The sequence below is a fragment of the Scylla paramamosain genome, chromosome 5 (assembly GCF_035594125.1).
Source record: "Scylla paramamosain isolate STU-SP2022 chromosome 5, ASM3559412v1, whole genome shotgun sequence".
Lineage (NCBI taxonomy): Eukaryota > Metazoa > Arthropoda > Malacostraca > Decapoda > Portunidae > Scylla > Scylla paramamosain.
The window spans coordinates 6,264,192-6,282,715 of record NC_087155.1 but is presented as its reverse complement, the minus strand read 5'-3'; the positions used below and the strand labels follow the sequence as shown (position 1 = coordinate 6,282,715).

Sequence of the window (18,524 nt, the reverse complement as noted above, 5' to 3'; positions counted from 1 at the left end):
AAAAGTGCTGACAGTAGAAATATGGGCGGGTTGACCGCACTCACAGTACATGAATATATTCATAGCTATAACTCTCTAATTACATAAATAAGGCTAGGGAAAAGCTACTTATAGCTAAGAGTAATGCATGCCAAAATACATTAGGGAGAGATTAACTATGGAGAATACTTAGATACTATAATGTAGGTGCTACCGATTACTTATCGATGGCAATAAAAGGAGTATGGAAAGTTCCATGGTGTGTGTGTGACGTAGGGTGGCGTGATCATATCCGCCCCACCTTTATGCGCCAACACCCACTATCTACACTTATGCATATATGTATACTTACACTTATATTGCTAATCAGGCAAAGCATTATAAATACAATACATATTATTATTAATTATGTGACACCGTTACATCTCTCTCTCTCTCTCTCTCTCTCTCTCTCTCTCTCTCTCTCTCTCTCTCTCTCTCTCTCTCTCTCTCTCTCTCTCTCTCTCTATATATATATGTATATGAAAATTTATCCTGAAGCCTGAGGGGAGAGGGGAGTGAGTTTTTATTGCTATTTCTATTGCTATTTTTTCGTATGATATGCACATATATATGGCATTGCATTAAGAAAGAAAACACTTTTAATTATGAACCAACGGTCTGGTTAACAGATTAATGCTGGCGGCACACTAGGACAATCTCAATAACTATTGGTTGTTTTCGCTACTCGTCTTCTGTTTTACTATTCAAAATGAGTCGCAAGTTGGGGAATTTTGGTTGTTGAGGAGTACGGATAACAGTTTGCTCTAGCATGTTGCTGCTCACATGAGGATTCACATATATCTTCTATTTGTATGTTTTACTATACAGATAAATTAAGATGTAGCATGATTTATTTATAACTTCGTCCCTATTATATATTCAAATGCATTATTTGTAAATATTCGCAATTATATAATTTCATTAAGCATTCCGACTATCTTTGGTGGTTTACATCCCGTGCGTCTTGAGCTGCCAGTTAGCCGTTACATATGTAATGTTACGAGCGAAACATCTCTGTCTCACAGTCTCTGTAGAGAGCGCTAACTTCGATTTCTGCCTCGTTAAGGCTCTCTCTCTCTCTCTCTCTCTCTCTCTCTCTCTCTCTCTCTCTCTCTCTCTCTCTCTCTTTCTCTCTCTCTCGGGTATAGTTCCTAAACTAACCATGAAATATTTTCGAAAATGCTCTCATTGTGATTCCCACGCAAAGTTTCTGGGATAATTTGGATAAAATCTAACCTAACCCAACCTATAACTAAACATAACCTAACATTACCTAACTAAACCTAACTTGGGAGGGTCATAATAACCCACCTGGGGTCTCGTCTGCATCAAATCAGCTGATTAACGAGGCATAAATCAAGGTTTGCTCTCTCTCTCTCTCTCTCTCTCTCTCTCTCTCTCTCTCTCTCTCTCTCTCTCTCTCTCTAATTCACGGAGAGAGAGAAGTTTCGCTCCCGCTTCCCTGGTAACATTGCATATATAGCAAATAACTGGGAGCTCAAGACGCGCGGCGGCGGGACGTAAACCAACATTCCTACCAGTTAGCCAAGGCAGTTTGATGGAAGACAAATAAACAAAACCTTGAATGAACAACATTCACAATATTACTACTACCAATATATCTACAGTGTCATAGTCATAAAAAAAAAAAAATATGGACAGCTGTTGGACGTCCCGCTGCGTGAAGGTAAAACCAGTTTGTTTTCAAAACAATCTCAACATGAGCAGCAAAAACCAGCATCAGTTAGGGAAATTTTTCCTAATGTGCCGCCAGCTTCAATATAATTTGAAAATTTTTACCTTTTTCCCAGGACTCGCGTCCTCCCCCTCGGAATTACTGTCACCTCCCTAGGGAGGCGCCCCCCAAGGTTAAGAACTACTGGTTTAAATGGTCTAAAATTCATCGAAAGTCTTCTGCCTAAATCCATAAAACCGGTTATGCGAGTTGACTGCCTGTTTTTTGACACCTTGTCTCACGAGTAATGACTAAATCTTAGTTATGAAAAGATTCGAGGAAATAATGTTTTGAGAAGAATTTCATTACGTTTTCAGTTATTTTTCTTGAGTTTCTGTTTAAGAAGATTTGAATTTCTTTACGAATTTCTTTATCATATGGTCTATGTATTTTATTTTGTAATTTTTAATGTACTAATGCTTTAGCATTATTCTTAAGTCCTATGTAAATATTATAAACAAATTTACAGAAGTCAGTTTACTTCCATTTTCTTTTGACAAATAGCACTTCCCACGTACTCGTATAAAAAAGCATATGACAGTTTTTGTCCTTGTATTATGAAGTTATAAACAGATAAACTCTGAATTATTGTGAAAATAAGAAAAGACAGTTGTTTTTCAATTTCCCGAACAGTTGATAAAATTAATTAGGTAGTTTGTTTATGAAGGTATATAATACAATTTCATGATACCTTACCTTCATGTGAGTATGGAAATTTGAAGTCCGTCGAATGTTATCATTAACAACCCTGTCACAGTGCTAGCATTTCAGTTTCACTTGAGTAGTAGGATCTGCCTTGGAGCTGCCATGAAAATGGTCCAGTATTGGTTTCTCCATGATGATCTAGAGATGTACTTGATGAGGAGGAGTGGAGTGGAGTAATGAGTCTACCAGCTGTCTGCCTTAAATAAGCCAGCAACGTGTGCATGTACAAATGTGTTGTTTGCCTTACATAGCCAGCAGCATATGCATATACAAACATGTTGGGTGATACAACACTACAACACACACACACACACACACACACACACACACACACACACACGATGATAGACGGTTCCACGATTGATACACACATTACAGTGATTTCACGTACATGTTTCATATGTAACCCTGTGGCTGTGCACTCCCACACCAGCCTGGCGGCAATAATTTTTACCAGTACTGCATTTTAAGTCTGCTGACTCGTATATCATGGGAGACGAGCAAGTAAAAACATGAGATGGTGCTAAGCTTTCATAACATATTTGGACATGAAAGTGAAGTGTGTGGATATGTAATGTACTGCACTGTTTCATATTGTACCTCCATTTATTGTACGCTCGGCTTGGCAACCTGTAATCCTCAGTCTGGCTGGCGCTTCCATGGCAGCCACGCGCTCAGAGTCTGCCACGGCATTATTCTTTTGTTCCTGGCCTTAATATAGAAACCACAATCTGTACGTGTTCCTATAAAGAACCTACAACTTCCTGGCTGTCCTGTCCCGACAGCTACCCCACATCACATGGCACAGTGAGTATTTTGAGCCAAAGAACTTCTACCGACGCCGGCACCCACACCACCCAACCACAGCCAACAGGACTCCACTGCCTCTTCACGCTCTTCTCCGGGATCCAAAGTCCGGCAGTGACTTTAGTGACAGTGTGTACAGTATTTTGTGTACTCGTGTCTCTTCACGCCGCAACCAGGGGACGTTTCACCTTTGGCAGGAGACAAAAATTTATCTCGTTGCCAGATATTGCCACACGCGCACAGTCACACTCTACAAGACCCAGCTTCTCACGGGTTTTTCTTTTGCTTGTGGGGACACTTTCTACCTGTTAGCGGATCCTCATAGATTACCATGTCGGATCCGCGTCTTTCGTCCGATTGCGGAGACACCGAATAACAGCATGGAACCATTGAGTCATCAGACGACCACGGCAGATCCCGTGGGACGCGGGGCGGCTTCCCCTTGTTGCCACCGATACTCTCCCCCCACCCGCCCCACTCCTTCCTGTCTCACTCCCACCCACCTCCTCACGCATCTCGGGATGACAGTGTTCTACATCTCATTTAGTACTTGGAAGAGCCTCGTCTGTCAGCTGACTTGTGTTGAAGGCAAGAGGACGAAGACAGACGGAGAGAGGAGGACTTGCGTCGACGACAGGAAGAAGAGGAAAGGCGACGAGCGGAGAAGTCAAGAAGGGAAGCAGAGGAAGCGATACGTAGGGAAGACAAGGAGCATTTCATGGCATTGCTACAGATAATGTTGACTCAAGCAATGCCCGCCCAACACCTGCCGTCTTCAACCTACTCACCTGACCCCTTGTCAACACTCAGCCCACTCTTCCCACCCTATCACCCTGCAGTAACCGGTCTCGCAGCGACTCCGCTCGCCGTGACAGCTGTTGCTACAGTCGCTACGACACCTGTCACCACAGCTACTGTTACAGCGGCCGCTACAGTCGCAACTCTACCCACTGCCGCAGCTGTTACTACAGTCGTTACTCCAGCTGCCGCCACGGTTGCAACTACAGCCGCTTCACTTCCCGTCATCACGACTGCAACTCCTACGCCTATAGTTGGGCCCCCTACGGGCAAACCTGTGGCTCAGAGTCCGCCCATCCTACAAGCCGACGCCACCTACCAGACGTTTAGGCAATGGCGCCGCCGGCGGCGTGATTTCTCAGTCATGATCGACCTACAGCGACTCCCCAGGGAAAAGCAACTGATCCAGCTACGGATGTCCGTTTCCCTGGAAGTCTAAAGGACTCTAGAACACACTCTCGGGATCGCACCTAACACCCAGTTAGCGGTGGAAGAAGTCCTCGACGTGTTGCAGTCCCACTTCAAGAATCAACGAAACGAGGCTCTACGCCGCCGTGAACTCCTGTGTTGCGAGCAGGCGGCCGGCGAGTCTTTTTCTGACTTCTATGGCCGCCTGAAGAACCTAGCTGAAGAGGTCGACCTTTGCTCAGGTGATCCAGTGACTTGTGCTGAGACCCAACTAAAGATGGTTTTGCTTATGGACATCAGAGAGGAGGAGTTAGTTCAACGCCTCATCTCTTTGGACACAAGAACACCTCTCCAGGACGTGGTTACCTGCTGCCGTTCATATGAAGCTGCCCGGAACACAGCATCCGCCATCCAGTCGTCGCCAAGTCAGCTGTGCTCCATCTCCACTTACAAGCAGGGGGAAACGACGCGACAAGGCCGCCTCCTCACTTCAGCAGGCGCCTTCGGGACAGTGAGGGAAGCCCCCAGCCGTTGAGGCGATCCAACTTTGCTAGTGTTGCTCCCGCCGGCACGTGCCTGGTCAGTGCCCTGCCGCCGCTGCACCTGCAACACCTGCGGACGCAAGGGTCAATGGGCAAGGATTGCCTGGTGCCCTGCCAAGGAAGTCCAGTGTCGCTCCTGCAAGAAGACTGGACATTACGACAGGTGCTGCTGAGCGAAAAAGACGGATCACGGCCAGAACATCTCACTCTCCTGCACAGAAGACTGAGTTCCTGCCGTCGTGTGACTCACAGTTCAGTGTCTAACGCCATGACTCCCAAGTCCGTGTGTATTTACCTGACGCATGGAGGATCCACTTCCCACCTCCAGATGCTGCCAGACACCGGTGCGGACGTCACCGTTATCGGCCAGCGACACCTCGGCATGCTACGGATCCCCAGGAGCAGCCTACAATCTCTACTTTCCTTGTATACATTGACGGCGGTTCAGAGATGGCACCTGCCTTGGGATACTTCCAAGCTACTTTACGGCTCGGGCAGAGGTCTTGTGTCGCACCAAATTCAAGTACACGAAGGCGTCCAGATCCCTTTCTTCTCCTATGACCACTGCAAGGAACTGGCCATCATCTCACCGGAGTTCCCGAAGCCAATTCACAAGGTCAAACATGTTAACGGGTGTGACGACAACCCCTCCAGGCCCTTTGAGTCCGTCTCCGCAGACTTTTCACACTCGCTGGGAAGTTCTTCATCGTCATTGCGGACAGACTCTCAGGGTGGCCTGTAGTTGTCCCGTGTGGTGCGGACGCCACCGCCTCGCGCACCATCCAGATGTTCTGCCGCTACTTACGGGAAGTGGGTGTTCCCCTCCGCCTACGTACCGATGGCGGTCCCCGGTTCGCCAGCGCCGACTTCCAGAACTTAATGGATGGGGTGTCCACCACGCAGTGACCTCGCCACACTATCCCCAGTCTAACGGCTACGCTGAGGCGGCTGTCAAGTCAGTGAAGCACCTCATCCTCAAGATGTGTCAACACTGACACAGAAGAGTTCGCCAGAGGTCTCCTGGAGCTACGCAACGCTCCCAACTTCACAGGATGATCCCCTGCGCAACACCTGTATGGCCGCTCTCTTCGCTCCTGCGTTCCTGCCCACCCGGAATCCTTCTCCGCGGACTGGCTGGCCAAGACGGAGGACTGCGACCGTCGCGCTGCCACCCGGGCTGCCCAGGTGCAGGCTCTCTATGACCAACACGCCCGACTCCTCCCAAAGCTGAGCATCGGGGCCACAGTCCGTATCCAGGACAAGGTTGGCGTGGTCATGGGCCGCAGCAGGAATAGGGACTACGAGGGTCGTTTCCCTAGCGGACGTGTCTGGCGACGCAACCGCCGGTTCCTGCGACCAGTGACACCCCGCAGTAACGATCCTCTTTCCCATATCCCTGTGGTCTCTTGCTCGGACGAGAAAAGTATGTACGGTTCAGTTACTCCCCCAGTTACCCAACTTTGTTCCCAGCGGCTCAGAGAAAAGAGTTCCGCTCGAGACAGTGCTTCGAGCGTGACTGGGGAGCGAGGTGTGGATATGTAATGTACTGCACCATGTTTCATATTGTACCTCCATTTATTGTACGCTTGGCAACCCTGTTTAAATCCTCAGTCTGGCTGGTGCTTCCGAGGCAGCCACGTGCTCAGGGTCTGCCACAGTCTGTATGTGTTTCTATAAAGAACCTACACTTCCTGGCTGTCCTGTCCCGACAGCTACTCCACATAACAAAGTGCTTCATGGAAATTACAAAGAAAGAATAAAAATAATCACAATTTAATCATTGATTATTATCAAGAAAAATATGATTATGATTTGATTATGATTACACGAGTTATCTATTTTTTGATTATGATTTGATTATGATATCGGAATCAGAGCCATGGATTATGATTTTTTGATTAGTAAGCATAATCATGTCCGTGTCTGCTCGCCACACGTTATCCAGGCCGCCGTGTCCGGCGCCGCCGCGCCGCCCCGCTCCTCTCCCCCGTCTTGCACCAACACCGGCACCTCCTTGTCCTAGGCAGCCTTGCGGCAGCAGTCGAGGGCGAGGCAGCGCTACCAGCAGCACATGGAGTAGCGCATGGCCAAGAACACCTTGTAATCCTGCTGCTGCTGCGCCATCACCCGCCGGAAGTTAAAGACGCCCTTGTTTTTGACGTCACTCCCGCGCAGGCAGTACAGCTGCAAGGCGAGGTTCCTGTAACGGAGCAACTTGGCTACGTCCACGGGCACTGCCATGGCCTACTCGTTGCGCCACAAGTTGCCCGGCAGGCGCGTCCACCCCGCTTTCTACAGGGGGATGGAGGCCAGCTTGCGGCGGTAGGGGAACAGCTGTAGCGCGCCGCGAACCTTGGCGACCGCACGGACGCGCTGCGGTCGCTTCCCTCCGTAATGGATCATCACCTGCATCCGAAGCGTTAGTATTATCTTGTCCGTCATGTTGTATTTAAAGAATAATTCAAACAGATCTGCTCTCTCGTGTGTTACCGGTGTCGTTTTCGTAGCTGTTGCCTTGTACGTGGCTGTCCCCTTTGTTCAGAAACAAAAAGCTGACTACTGTGAACACTTTATAGGGTATTTAATCCTTATATTTGGCTAATCTTTTTTTTAACCAAGTCTTCAGCCATGTTGAACTCTTGGCAGCTGTCAAGACTGAAAAATCCACTGCTCCTAGTGCAAATGCAATTACGTACATTTTGAATTGTTTAGTGAAAATGTAGATGTGTTGCCGAAGTGTTGGAGCTGAGGGAAGTGAAAATGATGTAACATGTCATTTGTCTATCAAGCAGATAGGAAGCATAATTAGGAGGGAACAATAATGGATGGAGAGAGGTAGGATGATAATAGAGTATGCCAATAGTGGAACTTTTATGCACCATGAAAGGGTTAGTGATCATGCTGTTACTTATAGTAAAGACGGAACACGAAGTGATTCTGTTAAGATGAGGCTGAGATTAGGTTATAAGTATTACTGGCAATACAAAGATGTGACGCCTGTAGAGGAGACATGGTATAAGGTTTGTGGAGTTGAAAATGGTCATATTTCATATCATATGGTGAGGTGTTCATGTGTGAGTAAATTTAGGAATGGTAACATTAGTGATATGACTGAACAAATCATATGGATGTTTAAGAATGGTCAAGTTGAGGAAATAGTGAGGGAATGTAAGGATTTTGTTCCATCATGATGATTGTTGGTCACAATTTTATGTGTATGATGTTTATAGATTTTCAATTTTAGATAAATAGGAATGTATGGGTTCTTCCCCGCCATTATGTTTGATGTTCGGAGCATTTGACAGTGCAATGTTTTCTGTCAATCAGATATTGTACTGGGTGTGATTAGAAATCTATCGCATCCATTTGTCCTGTAATTCAACAGTGACAATAACATAATCAAATCAAATAAAATTCTCTCTCTCTCTCTCTCTCTCTCTCTCTCTCTCTCTCTCTCTCTCTCTCTCTCTCTCTCTCTCTCTCTCTCTCTCTCTCTCTCTCTCTCTCTCTCTCTCTCTCTCTTTTGCAGCTGGATACTGTTAAAAATTCTTATATTTTTTTTTATTTCTTTATTGTTTTTTCCAGAAGAAAGCAATGGGCTTCTCATACATATGAGCAAATATTAGCATATATGGAACTTCCTAGGGTTTGGTTAGGTCGAGTATCTTTTATAATTAAATGAGTCTTGATATACTTAACGATCCCCTTATCTTACCTCTCTTCGTCTCCCTTTTTTAAAAGACATTTACTACTTTACTATGACAGAACCGCATACTGGTCCATATATTAAGAAGAAGAAAAAAAAAACCCCACTTACTCAGGTTTTCAGTATCAAGGGAGGATGAAGCTCCACACCTGTAGGTCATAGATACTTTGTCCGGAGGCTTGGAGCGCAGGACCTTTAAAAGACATTTAACAATTGTTTAAGCTCCTAGTAAAATGCCAACCTCGTTTACTCAATCAGCTGCTCGAAATGAATCCCTGGATGCTTGCTTCATGATGAGATTATTTTATATTTGATGTGCCGCTTGCGTGCAGTAATGACAAATAGATCCTCACTCTCACTCTACCACATAAAATGAGTTGTAGTTTATGATAGTTGTCCCTTTTTAGCATGTAGGACTCTATTGAATATTCCTCAGTTTTCATAAAAAATGTGCTGCTACGATGAACACACACACACACACACACACACACACCCCGATATATTACAGGGGAAACTTAAGTTATGTTGAACTTGTCTGTTACTTAAAAATCACAATTGATATATATATATATATATATATATATATATATATATATATATATATATATATATATATATATATATATATATATATATATATATATATATATATATATATATATATAAAAAAGGACGTCTTAACTCATATCAAATCAATTATCATGAAGTTTAGTGTTTTGCAATGCCTACCTCAATCTCAGTTTTCTAATTTTTTTTCACACAAAATGACGTATGGAATACATCTCCCACGTGCAACAGTACAACTCACGACTCCCTGAAGGATGGCCGACAAGCATTTGGCAGACAGACATTGCACCGACGGACATTTTGACCAACGAATCAGACCAAATGGACTTTTGACAGAAAAGTAAACGACCGAAAAGACAGGTGGTATTTTTTTTTTTTTTGTTGATTTTAGTACTTATACAAAATTTGGATGCGAGAATTTTAATTAAAATCACTTTCAGTTTTAATAATAAGTCACGTTCGTTAACGTACCACTAATCCTGTTTCAGTGACCAATGACTATGAAAAGACAGCTCTTGATAGCATCACAGCATGTTTCACAAACAAACATTTATGGAAACTTTCCATTTTGGGTATAGCTTGTGGAGAAAAATACAAGGATTTCGACTACAGACTTGGCATAATGATACTAAAATGTACTAACAGTCAAGTCCATCCAGGCTTTAGCCTTTGTGCCAGTTAGTGACGTTGGTGAAAGCCTCAGTAACTTTTGAGTTTCTTGGCTACTTTGAAGCAACATGGATTGATGTTATACAGCGTGGAAGACGACGAAGACCAGCATTTTAACTGGGTATGTGGGACACACTTGAGAGAAGCACACAAAGCCTTTCATGAACAACAAACTCTATAGGTATTGTAGAAGGATGGCCCAGAGGGTTTAAACAGACAATGGCAATCCCTACACCACTGTTTGCCTTCTAGTTTCAAGACTAAGGAAAGACCAGCAGGACTGAGAGTTGACAATTGAATTGATAGAATCTGGAGTGGAATTGAGAAAATAAAAGAAGTGCCAAATTTTAAATATAAAATTGAAGCCTATTATTGAGAAATATAAAGAGAACTGATATTTTAGGAGCAATCACCCACATTTTTTAATATCTTGCAACATTAAATAATACGCAATTTTTTTTTAACTAATTACTTTATAATTAGTATTTTTATACTTCAGTACACGTACAATAAAGAATTTTCTTCATCACACAAGGATATTATTATTTAATCGTTTATATAGTTTGTTTTATAAAGCAATTACGAAGGAGAAATAGAGACTAAAAGGCCACATGTTGATTTAGCCAGACATCTAATATTCCGTGAAATGTCCATTCGGTCTTATTCCCGTTCACTGAAATGTGTGCTCGTCGAAATGTCTGTCCGTGCAATGTCTGTCGGCCAATGTCCATCGGTCATCTGTCAGGTCACGCCACTCACATTTCTAAGCCAGTGTTCCTCAAACTTTTTTCATTACGACCTAGTTTGTTTTTATATATTACCCTCATGACTCTGTGCGTCCATTTTATTGTATCTGTTGCCCTCTGATATGAAAACCAATTTCCGCACTCACGCACACACACACACACACACACACACACACACATTTTACGTTTAAATATCTACATTGTGGCAACCCAATGAACAAGAGCTTACAATTCATTTCCGACCTGTACTTTAAAGAACCCTTCTTTTTGTTCTTGTTTTTTTCTTTTTTTTTTCTTTCTTCATCATCATCATCATCATCATCTTCTTCTCATTTCTATTATTATTATTATTATTATTATTATTATTATTATTATTATTATTATTATTATTATCATTACTTTTTGTTTAATTTGTAAGCGCTTGATCATCATTCCTTTCTGTCTCCATCGTACTTTTATTACTACTCTCGAAATTTTACGGACAAATGTTCCACCACCCCACAGATCGCCATCCTTCCATGTACAATCTCTTCTAGCTAACTATTATCTTCCTCTCGACATATCCTCCACTCCCCGATACAACTTTTTAGTTATTCACCCATCGAACTTCCATGCATGGGAAAACTATGATATTAGTACGCGTTCTTTCAATAAACCACCTGACAGTTCCCATCTTACTTGTATTCCCTAATTCCCCGAAAGGTTTTACCGTTCAGTGTCGCTAGCGTCTTATATTATTCATTAACATTACCTCGTGAACATCCGTGGGCTGGCTCTCTCTCTCTCTCTCTCTCTCTCTCTCTGGCATCTTGATTCCGAGTTTTTGAAATCGTTATGGTTACTTGTCCAGTGTCCTTATAACGCTGTCGTCTTGCGATCGGTGTTAGGGATTCAGTGATGCTGGAACTTAAGACATAATTACTTTGAAACACATTACGGAGGGACTCAGCAGCGTGTGTTGTGTGACTACTACTACTACTACTACTACTACTACTACTGCTACTGCTACAACTAGTACCACCATTACCATCTCTAAATAGCCACCCAGAAGATAAACAGTATACCATTAAAACTACAATGCAAAATTACTGCGTTTTATTGATATTTTATAAACATATGAAATGTCATAAAAGGAACGTGTGTGTGTGTGTGTGTGTGTGTGTGTGTGTGTGTGTGTGTGTGTGTGTGTGTGTGTGTGTGTGTGTGTGTGAATATGTGTGTGTCTGTGTAGTGTGTGTGTGTGTGTGTGTGTGTGTGTGTGTGTGTGTGTGTGTGTGTGTGTGTGTGTGTGTGTGTGTGTGTGTGTGTAGAGAGAGAGAGAGAGAGAGAGAGAGAGAGAGAGAGAGAGAGAGAGAGAGAGAGAGAGAGAGAGAGAGAGAGAGAGAGAGAGAGAGAGAGAGAGAGAGAGAGAGAAACAGCATACTATGGAAGGAGACAAGTAATATATATATATATATATATATATATATATATATATATATATATATATATATATATATATATATATATATATATATATATATATATATTAAAAGACTGGAACAAAATGAATATTATAAAAAGGATATAAATATAAGAAAGAAAGAGAAGAACAGGAGAAGGAAGAGGTGAAAAGAAGAAGAAGAAGAAGAAGAAAAGAAGAAGAAGAAGACGAAGAAGAAGAAGAAGAAGAAGAAGAAGAAGGAGAAAAAAGAAGAAGAAGAAGAAGAAGAAGAAGAAAAAAGAAGAAAAAAGAAGAAGAAGAAAAGAAAAAGAAGAAAACACGAAAAGAAAGAACAGGGGAGTAACGAGAAGAGAAGTGGGGAGTGAAAATGGCAAGACTTAGAACAGATGGAAGTTTAAGCAGCAGCAGCAGCAGCAGCAGCAGCAGCGGCGGCGGCGGCGGCGGGGGCAATGACGGTGACGGCAGCTTCACGGCAGCAGCAACAACAGCACACCTTAGTTTTCCCGCAGCATTCAGTCACAACACTACGTCAGCAGTTGACAGCTGCTTCTGTCCCCTTAGAGGGCGCTGGTGTTGCTTCTGCTGTCCTCGACGGCGATGGAACAGGTGGAGGAGGAGGTGGCGGAGGAGGAGGAGCTGGAGGGGGAGGAGAAGGAGGAATCGTAGCTTCTTCCGGAAGCTTCCTGCGAGACTTTGGGCGGGGAGAGGGCCTGCCTGGCGCTTCGGGCAGGTTTCTCAACAAGTCCACGACCTCCAGGAATCCCGGCACGAGCCGCGGCGTGGAGGTCCCGCCGCCCTCCGCCTCCACGCTGCCCCGGGCATTGATCTCCTGCTTCAGCTCTGGGTGTAGAGAGAGAGAGAGAGAGAGAGAGAGAGAGAGAGAGAGAGAGAGAGAGAGAGAGAGAGAGAGAGAGAGAGAGAGAGAGAGAGGGCGGGAGGGGGGGAAGCAGAAAGTATTAGCTCATTACTGATAGCAAAGGAATTTTTTTTCTTGATCTATTCTGTTTGATGTTTTGTTAATTGACAATATTCTTTTGGGGGTTATTGTTACCCTGGCATTATTAAGCTATCACCAGCACAACCACCCCTGTCACCATCCAAGTACTGATACAACAACAACAACAACAACAACAACAACAACAACAACATCATATAGTGATGCTTCTCTTTCTCCTCATATTAAAAGTATCAGTATCGCTATTGTTATGACTTCTATAATTTCTACAAGAACAAGAACAACAACAATTACTACTACTATTGCTATCACCGCCATCACTACTACTACTACAACTACTTCTATTACTACTGCTACTACTACTACTACTACTACTACTACTACCACCACCACTATTATTACTACTACCATCATTACCACCACCACCACCACCACTACAACTACTACTACTACTAGTACAACAACAACAACAACAACTACAACAACAAATACTACTACTACTACTACTACTACTACTACTACTACTACTAAATCTAGTCTATTTCCCAATGCCAATACGTTTGTCTCGACATTTAACAACAATCGCCAGCACCACCACCACCACCACCACCACCACCACCACCACCACCACCACCACCACCACCACCACTATTACCACCACCGCTGCAACATTAAGTGACGGGGCTGGGAAGGATGAAGGGAGACAGCCAAGGGAGTCCCAGTCACTGACTTTCTGACGCGTCTTGTCATCCTGTTTCGGGAAGCAGCTGTCGCACCGCGCCTTGACACTGAATATGTGGCTGGTTTAGATTTGTTTCCTCTCTACTTTACGTTCAAGAAAAACCGAACTTTCGTTCGAGATCACATTCATAAATCTTCGTTGATGGCGTTTAGTTCTTAAACGTAGATTCAATTGAAAGAATTTGTCGCATAATACTATTCAATTATAATTTCAAAAGAAAAAGAAAAAGAAGAGGGAAAAAAAGAAAAGAAGGAGGAGGAGGAGAAGAAGGAGAAAGAAAAGAAAGAAAGGAAAAAAATAAAAAGAAAGAAAGGGAAGGAAGAAAAGAAAGAAGGAAGGAAGGATGTAGAAGACGAAGAAGAAATAAATCGTCACTGGGATAAATCTGTCCGTGCTTTAATAAGAATGAATTATAAACCATGACCTTAGGAATCCTGCAATACGCAAGCAATGATCTGTCCAAGGCTGAATGGTGGATAAGAAAGGTGGAAAAGCAAATAACCGTTTCAAGGAGGTGACGCTCAACATTTTTTTTTTAATGACCAAAAAGTAATTGAATGTACAATACAGGAGTATACTTGAGTGTTATCCGATCAATACCATCAATAAAAAGAATGCCTCTGAGACTCATCTGGTCTTTCTAATATTTCTGATCACTGTGTGGTGGAAGTACGAGTACTGTGTTCACTGAAGCCCGTGTTTCCTTTTGCTTTCATTCTTGTTCATGGAGTCTTTCAAGTCACTAATTTCTGGTAAGATTTTAATTTTTTTCATTAATTAATTATTTTTTTTTTCAAATGAGGATGACGTTAACAAACTTTAAGAATTCTGAAAAGAACTGATGCTGACCTTTTGAACAACAAAACCTTGCTTAACAGGGAAATTACTTTATCAGACCATGACTAATTAATCTCACACACACTTTTCGCTGAAATCTGACTAAACAGCAGAGTACATGCCTGCAAAACATTTCAAAATGTTGTACTTCAGTGGGTCTGTTCTAAGGCCAACCAATAAGAGAGATAAAACAAAAAAGATGCTACGGAATTAAAAAAAAAAATCCTTTGTGAAAACCAATGGAGTGAACATAGTAGCCCCGAGGCCCGCCGCGTCAGTTTCTACTCAGGCGATCCGGAAAATCGAATTATGTAAAAGAGGTGAGGAACGTTGGGTTCATCATTATCAAGACCTTATTATTATTATTATTATTATTATTATTATTATTATTATTATTATTATTATTATTATTATTATTATTATCATTATTATTATTATACCGTCGTCATTATCTGTATACCTTATATAAGATGCCAAACATGAATACCTATTCTTGGCGTAAATTTGTTTGGCTGTTGTTCTACTTACCTGATGAGTGTGATAACTTTGGCTACACCTCTCCACCATCACCTTGCATAATTCGTCCACTTACGCAATTCACCTCAAGTCAGTTTCATTGATAAGAAGAATAAAACATATTGACCTCACCTGCCCTCGACTGACCTGATATAGTTGAGGTCAAGGAACCCGAGGAAGAGCCATCCCCCTCGTAGGCGTAGGCCCGCAGGTCATCGCGGGACAGGTCAGGCGTGGGGTCCCTGGTGTGGGCTCCCGTGGCTTTGGCGCCTGGCGACGCGTTCCCTCCGCCGCTTCCTGAAGCTTTTCTTCCGACCGAGTGTTCCTCTGTAAGAACATCAGTCATCGCATCATCATCCACACTGTTACCAAAACGTTTAAAACAAGACAAAGATCTTTTCAACATTATCTAATAATCATAAGGATTTTTATTGAATTTGATTGCTAGCGTGGATGCATGGGGATTTAACTGAACAAAAATTTGTGTAAAAAAGTTCTTTTAATCTAATCTTCCTCTTTGTTATCATAATATGGTACTGTTCTCAAGTCTTCGCCGTGTGGCCGAAGACTACCCACGTGTTCCCCATCAAATCGATCTTCGGCCTGAAGTGCACTACGGAACTTTCGGGGACGGCATGAACCTTACCATATCAAAATACAAGCATCACTATAAAAATTCTACCTGCGCCGCCATAGGCAGGGGCTGACTATGAAGGCCTCTAAAAACGGAAAACAAAAACCTCACCAGGGGTATACGCGACACAAAAATCTCCCTCTCACCTTCGCCGTCCGCCGTCCCTCACCTCGCTCCTGCAGCACTGACTGAGGCGTCTTGCCGGTGGTCGTCGGCAGCTTCCGGCGAAGACACCCCAACAGTGTTAGTTGGCTCGTGTTCTTAGAGAGGATGCTTTTCCTTTTTTTCCCTCTTCCTTCTCCAAGATTATTTCCTTGTCCTTGTCCTCCTCCCTTCTCCTCTACCTGAGTCTCTTCTGGACTCTCCACTTTCGTTCTCGAGCGATCCTTATGACAGAGGCTTCCACGGCGACGGTGTAAGCGAAGGGAGAGGACGAGGGTGAGAACCACTGTGGGAGGCAAGAAGGTTATGTGATGGTGGTGATAAGAAATACGAGTAGTAGTGAGCACTTCAGCTTAGGAAATGTGGAATGTCCGTGTGAGTTAGGTCCACTTGGAAGAACATAGGTTTTATTCGTGACTCTGTAGTGATTATAAATCTATGTACTATTATTGGAATGAAAAAAAAAAAACGAAAAAAAAAAGAAGCACTGGGAGAGAAGTTCTGAAATTTTACTGTAAAAACTTAATGTTTGTATCTCTTTTTATTTGCTACGAGTGTATTACTGGTGTTTGTGAGTGCAGGACTGCTGGTGTGGGATTTCTGGGGTGTGGTGTTTCGCTGGGTAATAAGAACACAATTCATCTAATAGTTTCAGGATAGGCTGGTCTCAATGTCATGGTTAATATAACTGTTAATCAACTGCTAATAGTTATCAAAATTCAGGTTTTCGATGCTAAGAACTAGCAATGGATGGAGCACGTTTCCAAGAAAACGGAAGTGGAGGAGGAGGAAGAGGAGATTATCTTGGCTTAAAAAACTTCATCCTGAAAATTACGTATAGTTGTGGTGATACTCACGCAGAACCACGAGGGTCGCGGCGATGCCGGCGAGTGTGGCTGGGGCGGCGAGAGCGGAGGGATTAGGGACGTGTGTGCCCCACTGACAGTGGTCCCCTGCGTGGGCTGGGCCGCACAGACACAAGTAGCCTGGCCGCTGGTTGACACATGTGCCGCCGTGAAGACACGGTTGCCACAAGCACTCGTCCACATCCTCGCAGTGGCGTCCCACCAGCCGCCGCCCTGTCCCGCAGCTGAGGGGTAGAAGGGAAAGATGTTTAGGTAGAGGTAGTAATGTTGCCATGATCCCTCTCCTGTGAACTTTCCTCACTGTTTTGACATATTTTTTCATCACTGTTCATTACTAAAAGGGTTTTCTTCGCCTGGCTAGCACACCGCGCCTCTCACCTGCAGATGGCCCGATCCCAGGTGATTGCAGTTGTGCAGGTGAACGGAGGAGCACAGGTGGTGTTGGCACAGGTATCAGGCGCCTCGCAACCTCGCATCACGTGTCTCGCGGCTGTTACTTGGCCCCAGCTGGTGCCGTTGGCCGCGGGGGGCAAAGGCAGGTGGCGGCCGGACACGCGCACGTCGGCGATACACGCTGATGGGCAGGAAGTAGCGGTTGTCATGACACTGGTTACCCTTTCACCGTGTAATGTTCAAAATGTATTCATATTGAGAAAATGAAATAACCAAACATGCGTTAGCAGGAATGGATATTGATTTTCTGCACCACTGTATCTAAATTCAGGGTCATGAGAATTTAGTGAGTGTATTCTCGAGTAAAGCTCTGGTAAAACTCACAGAAGGTGCTTGTTTTAAATTTATAAATAATATCAACCTTTATAAATATTTTTCTTTATCTTACCAACATTCACCATCACTTTCATTTACAAGGATAACTCAATAAATTTCCTTCAAACTCCATAAATTTCCTTCCCCTTAAAATGACTACCATAATTTTTCACTTCCCTCAAGCCTGCCGCTGAAGCCACATAACATTACCGGCAATCTGCTGACATGACGGAAAAGGGAATGATTTAAATCACCAACAGACAAATTAACGTCTGGTTGGAATGCTAGAATTTCTGATGAGCCGATGCGCTGGTGGTGCTTTATTAAGCAGGAGCGGCAGATAAGCTTGGACTGGCTGTAAATGTATGAATGCTGTGCGTGGTGGCTGGAGGAGGGACCGGGAGATTATGTCATTCACTTTGGTATACCTTGAGTTATTAATACGAGTATCTTTCTTTCATTATCTGGGAGAGAAAGAGTAAGTCATAAGATTAATCCCACGTGGTTCTCTCAAAACCAAAAGTTTCACCTCACTTGTCCTGTATGGATAATTTATTGATTTTTGGAAACTGTCCTGAAGTATATATTGACTCAAATGTGTAGTCAGTCTCGTGCTTCGTCCGCGTTTTCACTTACAATTGCTATTACTACTACTACTACTGCTACTACTACTACTACTACTACTACTACTACTACCATCCTACCACCAACACCACAAGTACCACCACCACCACCACCACCACCACCAACAGTACTACTACTGCTACTACTATTACTACTACTACTACTACTACTACTACTACTACTACTACTACTACCATCCTACCACCAACACCACAAGCACCACTACCACCACAACAACTACTACTACTACTACTACTACTACTACTACTACT

The 18,524-nt window shown here is 43.5% G+C and overlaps 1 protein-coding gene across 4 annotated transcripts in view; it reads right to left on the bottom strand.

The window, feature by feature from the left end:
* Window positions 1–8,651: 8,651 nt before the first annotated feature.
* LOC135100455 (neural-cadherin-like) overlaps window positions 8,652–18,524 on the bottom strand; it is a 78,226-nt gene continuing 68,353 nt past the window's right edge. The window contains exons 17-21 of one of the 4 annotated variants that reach the window (XM_064003369.1): window positions 17,239–17,434; window positions 16,852–17,084; window positions 16,002–16,280; window positions 15,331–15,525; window positions 8,652–8,915 (exon numbers count right to left, since the gene is read on the bottom strand). In XM_064003369.1, coding sequence (XP_063859439.1) covers window positions 8,848–8,915; window positions 15,331–15,525; window positions 16,002–16,280; window positions 16,852–17,084; window positions 17,239–17,434 — 971 coding nt within the window. In that variant the 3' untranslated portion in view covers window positions 8,652–8,847. Of the gene's footprint in view, window positions 8,916–12,246; window positions 12,989–15,330; window positions 15,526–16,001; window positions 16,281–16,851; window positions 17,085–17,238; window positions 17,435–18,524 lie in introns of those variants that run through there. The other 3 variants (XM_064003370.1, XM_064003367.1, XM_064003368.1) reach the window with 3 other exon arrangements.